Here is a 15,292-nt window from a genome sequence, read left to right on the forward strand (position 1 = left end):
ACTAACTACATGAACTAAAGTGGTGATCTAACACTGAAGTTTTGATGTAGGTGTTGTAGGTGGGTTGTTTTCTGTAATATGAGGCATTATCTATGAAAAGGGGCGTAAGCGCCATCAACAGCTTACGCCGCACAGCGTCGCGCGGCATTGTATTTATATCGAAGCATCGTTAATAATGGCTTAAGCGCCATCGACAAAAAGGTCCCTTTTCATAGATAACGTCACATATGTTTTGTAGGACTTTAACTTTTAATATGTACAAAAATCGTGGGTTCACCTTGGTTGTGTACATAGGTAATATAGGTATTTTACTATAGGTATGTATTTGTATATGTACCTTAATCTACAGTGTGGAAAGATAAGTCGGGCCCTGGAGGGAAACTACCTTAAATCCTTAAGCTGGCTCATTTTACTTAAAGGAGACATTCCTTTATTTTTAAAAAGAAACAAAACTGCGTCAAAGATGTTTTTAAATTCGCTTGTCACGACCGGGAATCGAACCGAGTAAAACTTTCAAAAAATAAACACTTGCTATTTTTTCTACTAGTCGATACAGTTAATGTTAATGATAACATTTCTCCAAGAAACATAAGGTTTTACACTCGTCTGTCGTACAAAATATCCATAAAATCGAATATTTAGTGCTCATGAATATTTTTAGACAAGCAAAATTGAAAAAAAGAAAAATCTTTGAATGCAGTTTTATTTCCTTTTAAAAAGAAGGTAATGTCTCCTTCAAGTAAAATGAGCCAACTTAAGGATTTAAGGTAGTTTCCCACCAGGGCCCGACTTATCTTCCCACCCTGTATATCGTCGACTAGTAACCATGCTGCCCTCCTAAGCTAAAAAGCGGTATTTGCATTAAGTTTTCAATGAAAATACGGCCTTTTATGGCTCCTCTACACGATGGGCCAGCGCCGGCCACTACAAGGGACAAAGCCATGCGGTAGAATGAGATAGCAATATCACTTGCTCCCTCTAACGCATAAATGCATCCCTTGGAGTGGCCGGCGCTGGCCCATCGTGTAGAGGAGCCATTAGCTTAGGGGGGCAGCATAGTATACGAGTACAAGCTTTGCTTAGTCCGGGGCTAGGTCGATCTGTGTAAGATTGAACTCAAAACCCGCCCGACCTTTACTTAATTACTTATAATATTAAAAAAGAGGGATGACAACATTCAATGATATCATGAGAGTTTATCGATAAAGCGACTTCGCGGTCTCTTTTACATACACTCAAGCGTATAAAAACGGGACATTTTATATATATAGTTTTTATACTAATGTGACACGTTTTTGCACTTGAGTGCAGATGATGTAATCGCTACACAGGACCTCTGTTGGCTAACCTTCAGATCCTGACTTAGTTTATCACAGAGGGTTCTGTTCGCGAACCTTGTAGGATAAGAGATCAAAGAACTGGGGGCCTAGCCAAGGTGACAAACATACATCGACTAACGCGAAACAAATAGCAAAAATATATGGGGATGATTGAATAATCACGACTATTTTCATACATTATTTAAGTTTCGTCTGGCCACAAAATAAATAATAGTACTAGGTACAGAAGACTCGCTCTCTAAAAAAACGCGTCTGTTACGATCAGCACAGATATGGCCGCTAGGTGGCGACAGCGCCACGCGCGGCTTATGGCAAACCCCAAAATTGGAGCCGAACGGATGTACTTTTAGCTACCTGTAGCAAAGCGACGAAATCGCGGAGTGAGACACGCCTGGTCTGGCGTCAGTTAGCTCGGCCGGTGATCGATGCGGCTAATACCGATCGGCTATTGGATAATACAAAATTAAAAATAAATAAAATAATATAATAAATTATTGTTTGGGAAAAAGACAGTAGAAAAACAAATATAAACTTATGAACTAAATACATCTATAAATAATACTAAATTAAAACTAACAACCCTAAATATATCTAAAATAAAATAAGGAATATAAAAACTACTCAAAGAGGCCTCCCCGCGCTACCCCCGGCGCAAAGGTGCCCATCACACAATTATTGTTTTGGTTTTGTATAATACACAGTTTATACATACATACAGGCTGACTAGTTAGCCCCTGTTCTTAGTCCCTGTTGTTCGTAGACTAGTTCCCCTGAATATCAAAAATGCCCCAAATTTTGCGTTCAAGAAATCTGTACGGTCTTTCTTTGCTGTTAGAATGAAGGATTCCTGGTAGTGTTAAATTAGTTTATATAAATTATTTATTGTATGTATTATGTGTATTAAGTATATTATATTAATTGTATGTAGTATATGTATATATGTAGGTGTGTTAAATTTTAGATTAGCTTTAGTGATTAGTAGCACCGCCCACAATCTCTCCGCTTTGCCTTAAGGTTGACTGGTAGAGAATGCTTTTGGCATTAAGTCCGCCTTTTGTACGATAAGTTTTCTTTTGTGCAATAAAGTTTAAATAAATAAATGATAATCCGGTAGGGTCTGATAGTGCGCGGACGGCAGTCGCGCTGGCACCGCTTGCCCATGCGCATGCGCGAGGTCAAGGCCTTGAGGGTCTGGTCCCACGGACGCATGACCCCGGGGAAAACGAAAAAAAAAATACTCTGACTCCACGGGACTCCGGGTTTGTAAGGGGAACAAGTTAACGGCGGTCAGATAACATAGGAGTTAGGACGTTTGACTTACGCGTCGGGATGTTAGAGATATGTATTTAAATATTATACTTATTACTATCAAACAGGGTCCTCATTAAAAGTAACTTTCACGATTTAGTTGGAATTTATTTTGTAAATACCGTACCTATCTATTTGCATGACTAAATTGTGTACCTACCTATGTATATAATGTTGTATATTTTGAATTACAAAAAGACTTAAAACATAAAACCATAATGTAATTTTAAATAAACTCGAGGAGTAATATCAGCGTTATCAATTATTATTACTCCCGATATACCTACATATGTATCTGCGATACGACTTTTAATTTAAAGCTTTAGCTCTTAACTAAAGTTTTTTTTTACCTGATCCTTAATCTTTAGATAAAGACTCTCAAATCTAAACATCCACTCAGATTATGTCAGATCCATGTGAGACATTGCATCAGAAGCAATGTTTACAAAAATTCTCAACTGCCTTCCTCATAACGTAACCTGATATCACTAATCCCTGTTATCTAGATGGTGACGTCACACTTCGCGGGTGGCCAGTGCAATACATTCGAAAATCGAAATTCCTGTATTTTCATCTCTGTCACTCCAATAACACAAGAGCTATAGAGACAGACGTCACAGACGGTCTTCGTTTCGTTGTTCGCCGTAGGAGCGTTGCGCGAATCCTGCGAAAAACAAAAGAACATCAAACAACACAACATCTATTAACGCCATTCAATTTCAGACCGTAACATAGCGTGATAAAGTGCATTTTTGACTAACGTAACCTAAAGGTTGCCTTAGGTTATATCACATTCAAAATAAGAGGTCATGTACACACTTATAAGACACGTGCAGAGGGCTTACCGCGAACCACGTTCGACGTGTTGCCTCTTTATCGCACTTGTAAATTTGTCCGTAAGGTTGACAGGGAGGCAACACTTCGAACGTGGTTCGCGGTAGGCCATGAGATTTAGACTCCATTTTACGGTGATAAGGTAGAAATGTTGTAGAAGCGTTTTTGTTTTATCGTAATGCGTTTTAGCTTTAAAGCGGTAAGCCATTAGCTTATCACGGAACTTCACTAATTACCCGTGAAAAAGGGTTCTTTTCAATTACGTTTTAAGGGTCATAATCGCCTTTTAACTATTAAGAGAAGCTCACTGAGTACTTAAAGGTTATTATTTTAGCCCCTACACCGGCCCTCGATTTATTCCTACACAGTTCTTTTTAACCAGCTGTAATGAAGTGGGAGATTATTCATTCAATTGAATGTTTTTTGATATGTAGGTATCTATAGTTCTACACTTACATATTCTAAAAGATAAAAGAGGAATATTTTTAATATAGTTCCCGAATAATCGAACCTAAACAACTCTAAACATGGAACTATATTTTTTTTTATAAATGGTGCCTGTGCCTGTTGCTATACTATTTAAAATCAAATCGATACCTAATTGTAGAAATTATATTAGTTTTTATTATCCATTGAAACTTATTACCTAGGTATTTCTAAGGATAAAATTAGATGCAGGAAAGGGTACCTAAGGGAAATGTTGATAGATTTTTATGCGAGCAATTAAATAATAAAATAAAACAATGTTTATTGCAACTGCTGTACAAGCTCATTTGCCGTACTTGCTCAAAGAGGATATAATCACTAGTACTTGCTGTAGTAGGGTGGGCCTCAAAGATTAATACACTTTTTACCATATACCCTTGTAATAAGGTGCATTTTTGTGTATACCTTTCATGCCAATTGTATTATAAAATTAGAAAAATAAATTGTAACCTTACGACCTTGTAATAAAGTGCATTTTCGTGTACATTAGAGGTCTGTATAAAAAAGTAGTAATAGTACAGCGCATTAATTGAAGAAGGTTCACAGGTGGTGTTTAAACGCTCCGCTGGTGCGGCTAACCGCGTGTATCTAATTCATATTTATAAGTAAGAAGACCTAAATGCAGCCAAAGTATTGACACAGTACGTTGACAATTTTTTTTCAAAACAGTATGAGCATTACGATTAATAATCTATCAAAAGTTTTGAGTGACGAGTGAGTGAAGATTGTGCCATAAAAGTGATCTCAAATAATTGAAATTATTTAGGTGACCTTTATATATTTTGATACATAATCCAATCGCTCATTACTTAATCAGTATTCGAATTGATTAAGATTAATGACAACACGAAACAAATTAGGAGTCCTAATTTGTTTCGTGTTGTCATTAATCGCGATTGTCAAAAACAAGGAATCCTCATTTTCTTTTATTTGCTAAAGAACACTAAGATACAATTTTAACTCATAAATCGAATAAACAGCTGCGAGTTTTTATATAAACGTGCTATTAAACTGGACAAATTACTTACCTAAGTAGGTAAGTGTAAAAAAAATTACATTTATAATCTGGGTCTATAAAAGCTCATAACTTATAAGATAAAACCTGTAATTCTCGCAGAATTATGAAGATAAGATAAAATAAGATAAGAGATTGATTGAAAAGTCAATTTAATTTTTTTACATTGTGTCCGCTTAGTCTCTTCATGTTGCAGGCGAATTCGCCCCCCTTGACATTTTTATTGGCGTCAAGTTAACATACTGATCCCACTTACACCGTGTAAGTGTAAGCTAATGGATGCGACGTTTCCGTCTGTCGTCCAATACTAATGCTGCTATGATTTACTATAGACCTGCGTCTGCGCAGGAGATTAACGGACCACCAACGCAGCAGGACTCTTGAGCATCGGTGGGCCTTATGTCGGAGCAATATGGTTCAAGATTGGTCAGTTGGGTAATAGGGTATTATAATGTATTTAAAATAAATTATTTTACACCATGCATGAAATAAAGCACCAGATAATTATCCGAAAAACACAGATAAATAGAAGTTATTTTTAAACACACGCCCGATTTAATAAATCGGATAGAAGTAAAAAAAGTAGGTGAGTTGACCGTGACGTCACGATGTAATGTTTCATACACGTTTCATATAAATTCCATATTAGCAAATCGTTTTGACAGTTCTAAAAAAGTAACTGATTTGACTAGTAGGAAAATAACCTATTGTAAATTGTAAGATGGAACAATTAGGTATAACTTTTCGATATTATTTGTTGACTTAAATAGGTCGGTTTTATATAATTTTAGGCTTGTAGTTACGTTGAAGGTATGTACTTAATTAATTTCATGCTATTGCAAAAGATGTCGTTTTAAAATGCGGGCGCAACTTCTAGCGTATGGCGGCGGCTAAATGCAAACGACTCTTAACAGTCTTAGCTTACCAATATATGTACATATGTAAACCATAATCTCTTTGAAATAAGCTTTAAAAAAATACAGTGAATACGTGGCACAATCGTCCGTGTACCACCAATACGCGTCAGTAACATGACATCACCTTTCCAATGGACCTATTGATTGAGGTCCATTACCGCACGTGGCTTATCGGGACACTATCGGTACATTAGTGGTGGCCTGGTGGGACCTCAACGAGGTCACGGGGACGGAACGGGACACATTGTCCCATTGCTCGTTCTAATCAAGTTGGGAAATACGATACGATCAAAGAAATGAACGCCAAAGTAGATATAAGTACCTATAGACATAAGATTGTATAAAGAGATATAATCTTGACATAGAGGCGTAAAATTAAAATAAAAGCACCTAAGTTTATAGAAGGTTAGGTAATCATTGGTTGATGTAAACAATTATTCGAATTAATATTTTAACACAAGATCTACATCGATATCTACTGTGTATTCTTTTTTTACTTTATGGTGCACAATAAAGTATATTTACTTACATACATTCATTCACCACTCACGGCAAAATAAAGATACTCACCACATAAATAAATGCATTATTGGAGACTACACTATCGAAACGTGAATTTTAATGTTAATTACTAATGCTAAATATTACTTTATTAAGTGTCTTGACTCGTATTGTGTTACTAACATAGTTTAGTTGTAAGTTTTGTGTAATACTAATAACCCTATGGACAACAAAGTCTGAAATAAAGATATTTATTTATTTATTAAACAACATTTTTACGCTTGTTGCTATGGCAACGTCTCTTGAGTCACCCTTGAACTTTGACATAAAAGTTTAATTCCACCTGAAGCATGGGTTTAAGTGAACAATAACAAAAAGTTGAACGACCCAACGAACAGTCTCGTGAGAATACAAAACAAATACGACTCATTATGCTACTCTGCGACGGGTCCGTCTTTACCACAGAGCACCTCAACTATTACCTCTCGTGGCTGTCGTGTCGAATGATCGTCTCCAAGACAGTTCATTTTTTCGGTGTAAGTGTGACGTAAAATTTACGGAGTATTTTTTTGAATTTAGCATAATTTATTTAAAATTGTAATTCTTTTTCACGTGATTAATAATAAAAAAAAAATAATAAAATTGTTTATTCATTTTAAGCATTCGTTTACATTGTACAAAGTTGGTACCTCTTTTTAACCGACTTCCAAATCCCAAAGGAGGAGGTTATCAATTCGGTTGTATGTTTTTTATTTTTTTTATTTATTTTTTTTATTTTTTATGTTTGTTACTCCATATCTCCGTCATTACTGGACCGATTTTGAAAATTATTTTTTTGATTGTATGTATATGCATACAGATTGGTCCCGTTTTTGTCAAAATCCAGTTCTGATGATGGGATCCATGAGGAATCGACGGAACTCCTCAAATCTTAAAGGCATACATATGGTGATTTTTGTGTTTTTATCAACAAATCAAGCATATACATTCAAAAACGTGACATTTGATGAAGTGGAACTGCTGATGATGATCAGAACGGAACTCTTCAACGACGCATAGTTCACCTTTGGCGATTTGTCCTCTTCGTTATGTTTGTTAAGCAAGTTAAGTTTTTAAGCCACAATTTTATCAAGCTTGAGTTCTGATGATGGGATCCATGAGAAATCGAGGGAACTCCTCAAATTTTAAAGGCATGCGTATAGAGATTTTTGTATTTTCATCAGAAAATCAAGCATTTTCATTAAAAACTGTCGCATTTGATGAAGTGGAACTGCTGATGATGATCAGAACGGAACTCTTCAACGACGCATAGTTCACGTTTGGCGATTTGTCCTCTTCGTTATGTTTGTTAAGCAAGTTTAGTTTTTAAGCCACATTTTTGTCAAGCTCGAGTTCTGATGATGGGATCCATAAGGAATCGAGGGAACTCCTCAAATCTTAAAGGCATACGTATAGAATGTTTTGTATTTTCATCATAAAATCAAGCATTTACATTAAAAACTGTCGCATTTGATGAAGTGGAACTGCTGATGATGATCAGAACAGAACTCTTCAACGACGCATAGTACATGTTTGGTGATTTCGAATTTCGATTTTGACTTGGACTGGGACCCGGACTCATACCCGGATCCGGTTCGGACCCGGACTCGGACTCGGACTCGGACCCGGACTCGGACCCGGACTCGGACCCGGACTCGGACCCGGACTCGGACCCGGACTCGGACCCGGACTCGGACCCGGACCCGGACTTGGACCGGGACTCGGACCCGGACTCTGACTCAGAGACCCGGACCTTGACCCGGAAAACCACTATGATACCTAAACTAAATAAACCACTATGATTACCTACCATAAAATGTGGGTATGATGATGCCAAACCCCTCCCGCTCAAACTCCCGTACACCGCACCGCATGCGCCGTTAAGTGGGTTAGGTTAGGTTTGAACTGCGATCCTCACAGAACCGAACAAAAGTGGGTTAGGTTTGGTTAGAACTGCGAGTCTGACAGAAATGAAATGCTACTAGAAAAGTGGGTTTGATTAGGTTCGAACTGCGATCCTCACAGAACCGAACTGCTATCAGAGAAGTGGGTTAGGCTAGGCTAGATAACTACGACCCTTACGGAAACGAAATGCTACTAGAAAGTAGGTACTGGTTTTACCTCCTTTTCTACATAGTGCACCATCTACCATAATCTTTCACCGGGCCCCATAGAAGTCGGTTTTTTTTTCTTAAAAATTATTAAGTATCAAATACCTGTATTAAGTAAGAGGCACAGCTCTTCCTTAGTCAGTAATTGAACTGTACAACAGTAATTTGTTACAATATTAAATAGAATAAAAAGTAATAAAATTAACGTCTTATAAATCGATGAACACCGGTAGCATGAAGGAAAAAGTGTCACGTTGTGGACAGATCTCCATGGTAACGTTGTGGACAGATCTCCATGGTAAAGTTACGGCCACGTTTTCTTATGACGCTATCACGCAAAATTATCGTCCATAAACCGACTTTACAGTAACCATATATTTATTTAAATCAGTTGGCAGTAATTTTGCGCTGAAATACTGCTGCAGTAATAATGCAGGTGTAATCTGGATCCGAACGTTGAGGTACAGTTGTCTAAAAGAGATCGGTTATGGCAATAAAACCTTTATTTACATTGTAAATCTGTTTTTGAATTTGTTTTCTTATTGGTGCAATAAAAAATATATTCTTAGTTACCTTCACGCAAAATGCGGTGTCTATTTTAGTATTTCTTTCCACAATAACTTATTCTATGACACAGGCTATATTTCAAGTGGTCCCAAAAAATGTCTTGGTGTCGTAATCAGTGGGCCTCGCCTAATGGCCACTAAATCTCGTGTTATCCGGACTCGGGATAAAACTAGTTGCGATATGTTAACTTGTCCCAATTTTGGGCGCAGCGGGTTTGATGTAACATGGTTCTTTGAAATTGAGTTCTTTCTTATTTTTAATTTTAATTTAAAAGTATAACCTCAACGGAAAGTTAGAAGCTATACATAAATTTAACTTTTGTACATGTGTGTCTGTGGCATCGTAACTCCCAAATGGAAAAACTAATATTAAGTAGTTTTTTTTAGTTCTAATATAGCTACTCGTATATTTAGTAAAGAGTATATTGTTTGATTTCAATTTCTCAAAATCTTCACATCGACGATTTAATCTTGATGAGATCTCAATTCTCAATCCCATGCCCTCCTCCATATACATAATTATGGTAGAGAGCATGGGATACCTAATCGTATTCCTACATTATATTACCTATTTCAAATCGGCCACTATGAGTTCTTACACCTTATTTAAAATAAATAGGTAATAAAGGTTCATTAAGGCCCTATAGTTTTTAGTTCTTATAGTAATTATATTTCGAAAATGTGTATCGCACTACATCTGCCCGATACATACTTTTCTGTGACTGACCTACTAAACCAGTTTCTTATTTTGGTGCTGTGTTTGACATTGTGTTCTTTGCGTACAATACCTTATATGGAACAAGTGTTTTATTAGCCGTGTTACTTTGAAAAGGTACTTAAACAACAACAGCAGCTGTAAATGTCCTAGTTCCTGACACAGACCCTTTAATTTTAATTCAAAATAAAGTGGCGATAATCTGGGTGTTATTCTTTGTAATATAGTGTCAAGTACTGGCGTGTTTGATCTATATTTACGTAATGAAAGTAATAATCAGTGCAATACCCGGTTATAAAGACATATCGATTGACTCGATCGAGCTGATTTTCGATATCGATCAATTGATATGCTCAGTGAATTCGCTGCGACACGACACAAACACAAATACATTTAAATCATAATATATGGGTTATAATCCTTCTAGTAGTCTGGTAACAAGTGAATCGTTTAAATAACTATACCTACTCTACTACCTACTCTACCTATCTTTATCGTAGTAGTACTTTCCTACTTACTTTTTTATCGAAGATAAAATGTAGTACTTTGTACGCGTTATAAAAACGAATCGATTGACACCTCCAAACCTCCATATAAATGGACTAAGTACTAAAATCATAACTTTTTAGGTAAAAGTAAAACCGCCAAACCCCCGACCTCCAATTTTTAAATGTCAACTTATTTAACCCTCAAAACGAGTTTCAAGTAAAAACGCTCCAAAAGCAGGGCAAGGCGTTCCAGGCCGTACGTAGCACCATACATGGACGTACATGAACATTGTAATATATATAGTACCTTTAGCGAGAAAAGGACACAAGGCTAATTGCGCAGATGAAATTATTGACTCATTGATAGATTGTGATGCAGCTGGTGCAAGTGGTGCAACTGTTCGTTTAGGCGAGGAAAATGCTTCAATTGGATTGTTCTTATATATTACACGTGGCTTGGAAGATCTAATTGCGTTTCTAAAAAACAATATACTTATACTTGGTCAAGCAGATCTTGTCAGTAGAAAAAGGCGGCAAATTTGAAAAATGTAGGCGCGAAGGGATAGCGTCTCATGGAAAATTTGAATTTCGCGCCTTTTTCTACTGACAAGATTTGCTTAACCATCTATAAAATTTATTTTATTTCTGGTTGTGTATAACGGCCTCCGTAACCTAGTCGGTAGTGACCCTGCGCACGAAGCTGGAGGTCTAACACATGAATTTTACATGAAAATTACCTAAATCTTAATTTTTTTGGGAAAAAAGAGAGTTGTCAACTTCTCTATAAATGACTTAAGTCTCTACAAAAGACTCCGGTCCCTAAGAAGATAAAAGCAAGTCTAGTTTTGACTTCATTAGGTATATAAGTGTGAGCCTAAAAAGAAAAAAAAATGGTCGAGTCGTAAAGCAGAGGACCCAAAGGACTCGAATCTTAAATAATCAACACTAGTATACTTAGTATAGACTGCTCAATTTGCAACTAAATACTATGTTTTACTATTCTAGCCATATTGTTAACAGATATAGGTATTAAATTAATTACATTAATCTATGAGCAACGATTTCCATTAACCAATTGTGTTAATCAAAGATAGGCAGTACTTTTGTGATGATCAATGACCATGCTTATCGTTCTATTATGACACCGGCAGTGACGAGGCGAAAACATGCTAAAATACCTACGTCTGACCCCCTTGCATAAAAAGTTAAATAACTTCTACGCTAGAGGTAGAGATTAGATTTCTCCACAACTGCCGTGAATGCCATATTGTCATTTTAAATCAGTCTTACGTGACATGATTACATACCTATTGGCAAAAAACCGAACTGTCAACTCATCACACCATATGGTATGTCACTGTCACATAAAGAATACATCAACATGTGGTCAAACAAAACGGCCTAAAAGGCAATTCCAAAAATGGCGCGCCGGCCGACCAATCCCGTGGCCTCGTCGGTAACAGATGGCTGACAGACAGCCCCGATTGGCTGGCGCGGCCTTAGCTGTCACAGATGAGTTATCATTGGCGGATTACTGCGAAATCTGTTTTTGTGATTGGTTGCATTACCCTAAAAGTACAGGCTGTATAAATCGCATTTATTTGTGCCACTTAGTATTATTCGTCTATTTCTAGTATTCATTTTTGTGGGTGTGCAATGCATTTTACTTATAACTTCTTGCTGGCGAGCAATTGTCAATTTTATAAATAAAAAAAAATCAATGCAATGAAACGGTTAACCGATTTTAAGAACTTATGTCAGGGGTGCGAAACTCCTGACTTCGGTCAAACTCGGCTCCGCTCGGCTCAGCATTGCTCCGAGCAATTATTAGGGTTGGCACCACTTGACTTCCTTTTGCGTGCACGACCACAGATAAGATAATCGTTTGATTTTTGACAACCCTAAATAGCCGAAAGGGATAATGCCATATATTAGAAAGGGACAGCATGATTCGACCCTGAACCGCTGTCAAACTTCGTTTTTGTAAGAAGCTTCCTTTCTGTACGGTAGTAAGTACTATTAATTATTCTGTGCTTATGTCTAAGGAGCATGCAGCTCCAGAAAACCTTACTTTCCAATAAAAAAACACATCCAATTGGTTTGCCGGTTTAAGAGCTAAGGTGCCACACACCCTCACACACACAGCGGTCAAACATCCACCCCTCTCTTTGCGTTGGGGATTAAAAAAGAATATCTACTTATCAGCGTTTTAATCGTAAACTTTTAACAAACAACAAAACTCTTAACTGATAATTGGTAGACCTTAACGTCTTTGAAATAAAGTTCCAGAATCGTTAGTTAACATTGAGGACGATCAGATGGTAGTCGAGTTCACAAGCATATTTACAGGCCAACTGTCCAAAAATATGTTTACACGCCTCTAAGCCACTGACAATAAGGTCGTGTAAATATATTTTTGTAACGTCGACTTGTAAAGATGTTTGTGAACTCGACCGTACAGCATAATGACTAATAAGATATATACCACATAATATATAAGATAAGTGTCTGTTAACATCGCCGTTCGACATTTTGCTTTATTGTTATGGCTGAATGGAAGCCTTCATGTTCACTTGCAACGTACGCTGATAATATATAAGTATTACGTACAGTATGATGTCAAGTGGTTAACATTGACCCGTTTGACCCGATTGTAATCAAGACAAGCTGTAAAAAATGTCTCTGCACTTGCAAACACAAATATAGCAAGCACAAGCAGCAAGGCACAAATATAGATTACCTACCTATTGTAAAACTGGGATTTTTCCAAAAAAACTAAAAAGTAGGTGCCTTTAAATCTAACCATTACAAAAATACGTTTTAAGCTTGAATGTTCCATTGCGACCATTTGCGACGTTAGAGTCGGACCAAGATAACTCTGCATGGTATTGGTATTTGCAATAACAAAGTGTGGATTGTCCTCTATAATTCCAAATTTCTATCAAAACATTACGTTTATAATGCACTCCCTCTCATTGTGCATTTCAAAGTAGTAGTTAGCTTAGACAAACTGTATCAGTCCGTAATAATGTTATAAGTCCTACCTATATTGAACATGTGTTTGTTTGTCCGCAGGATGTCTGAGGGTGACGTGTCGCTGATCCACGACGAGGACCTGCTGCGCCGGATGGTAGGTCCCTCAGAACAGCGGTCGTAAGAAGCACTAACTATAAACAAATATCTAGGAGCTTTGCTCGGAAAACATATAAAAACTCAAAATTATTTGACCCCGAAAGACCCTATACAGCAAATTTCATCGAAATTGTTAGAGCCGTTTCCGAGATGCCGGAAATATGTACTTCAATATAAACAAGAATTGCTCGTTTAAAGGTACTAGATAGACAATTAGATGAATGTGCGACTCCGAGTGTGCAACGCTGGTGGAATAAGGACTTTTGTTATCATCCTATGATAACACGTTACCTTACCTACAAGACGAGCTCCATGCGCTATCGTCGCTGTCTTTTCGACAGATAGCCACGTCAAATTAAGCCGAATTTGGGCAAGCTGCGGAAATAATTCGTGTAGTTTTGAAAATTGGTACAGGCATACCTTGTGGTGTCTAGATAAACATACTAAAAGTCCTCGAGGGTAGGGGGTGTGCTGGGGGTGTAGAGGGGGGTTGAAGGTACCTTTTTTCATATTTTTGCTCATATCTCGAAAATGTGTACGAATTGCATTATAATTACTTCGAACAAAAGTTTTAACATAAAATTTACTACAAATTTGGTTATGTTTATTTTTACTCTGCGATCAATACTTTAGGAGCTACAGGCTGTTAAAGTTAAATAAGAGATAAAAAATAGACGGTTTAAAAAAACGTCGTATTTTCATAATTGTTCATTATAAATAAAAATTTTAATTGAGAATAAGCAAGCTAAATGACCTGCTGATAAAATATAAAAAAGCCGGCCAAGAGCATGTCGAGTCATGCTCAGTGTAGGGTTCCGTAGTTACCCGTCCGTCAAAATAGACTATTTGCAAAAACTCAAAAACTGCTTAATCGATTAGGTTCGCTATATTTTTCTCTGAAAGTCTTTACTAAGTTTTACTTTCACGATTTTTTTCATATTTTTTGGACCCATGGTTCAAATGTTAGGGGAACTAAAGTGGAAAACACAACTTTTTTTCTTTCAGATCGATTATTTCCGAAAATATTAAGCAGATCAAAAAATGGTTCTGAAAGACCCGTATTCGTTTTAAAAGACCTATCCAACGACACCCCACACTATAGGGTGGAAGCGAAAAAAAATTTCATCCCCTTTTTAATGTACGGCAGCCACCCTAAAAAAATATTTTTTCTAATTTATATTTTACAACTTTGTCAGCGTAACTGATTTATATATTCGTGTCAAACTTAAACATGAAAACTAGAAAAAAAATATTTATGGTGGTTGCCCTACATTAAAGTGGGGATGAATTTTTTTTTCGCTTCCACCCTATAGTGTGGGGTGTTGTTGGATAGGTCATTTAAAACGAATAAGGGTCTTCAAGAACCATTTTTTGAACAACTTAATAGTTTCGGAAATAATCGATCTGAAAGAAAAAAAGTTGTGATTTACCCCTTAGTTCCCCTAACTTTTGAACCATGGGTCCAAAAAATATGAAAAAAATCGTGAAAACATAACTTAGTAAATACTTTCAAGGAAAAATATAGCGAACCTAATCGGTACAGCTGTTTTTGCGTTATGGCAAATAGTCTATTTTGACAGACGGGTAACTACGGAACCCTACACTGAGCATGGCCCGACATGCATATGGCCTATTTTTTTATATTTTATCAGCAGGTTGCTTAGCTTGCTTACTCTAAGCTAATTTTTTTATTTGTGATGAACAATTCCAAAAAAACGACGTTTTCTTAAACCGTCTATTTTTTATTACTTATTTAACTTTAACAGCCTGTAGCCCCTAAAGTATTGATCGCAGAGTAAAAATAAACATAACCAAATTTGTAGTAAATTTTATGTTAAAA

At 36.7% G+C, this 15,292-nt stretch overlaps 1 protein-coding gene across 7 annotated transcripts in view; it reads left to right on the forward strand.

The window, feature by feature from the left end:
* The window catches only part of LOC134669938 (mucin-3A-like), a 208,873-nt gene that overhangs the window by 31,597 nt on the left and 161,984 nt on the right, over positions 1 to 15,292 (forward strand). For all 7 annotated transcript variants that reach the window (XM_063527562.1, XM_063527557.1, XM_063527561.1 and 4 more), the window contains exon 2: positions 13,396 to 13,450. In XM_063527562.1, the coding sequence (XP_063383632.1) occupies positions 13,397 to 13,450 (54 nt within the window). In that variant the 5' untranslated portion in view covers position 13,396. The remainder of the gene's footprint in view (positions 1 to 13,395; positions 13,451 to 15,292) is intronic.

This window comes from Cydia fagiglandana, chromosome 13 (genome assembly GCF_963556715.1).
Source record: "Cydia fagiglandana chromosome 13, ilCydFagi1.1, whole genome shotgun sequence".
NCBI lineage: Eukaryota > Metazoa > Arthropoda > Insecta > Lepidoptera > Tortricidae > Cydia > Cydia fagiglandana.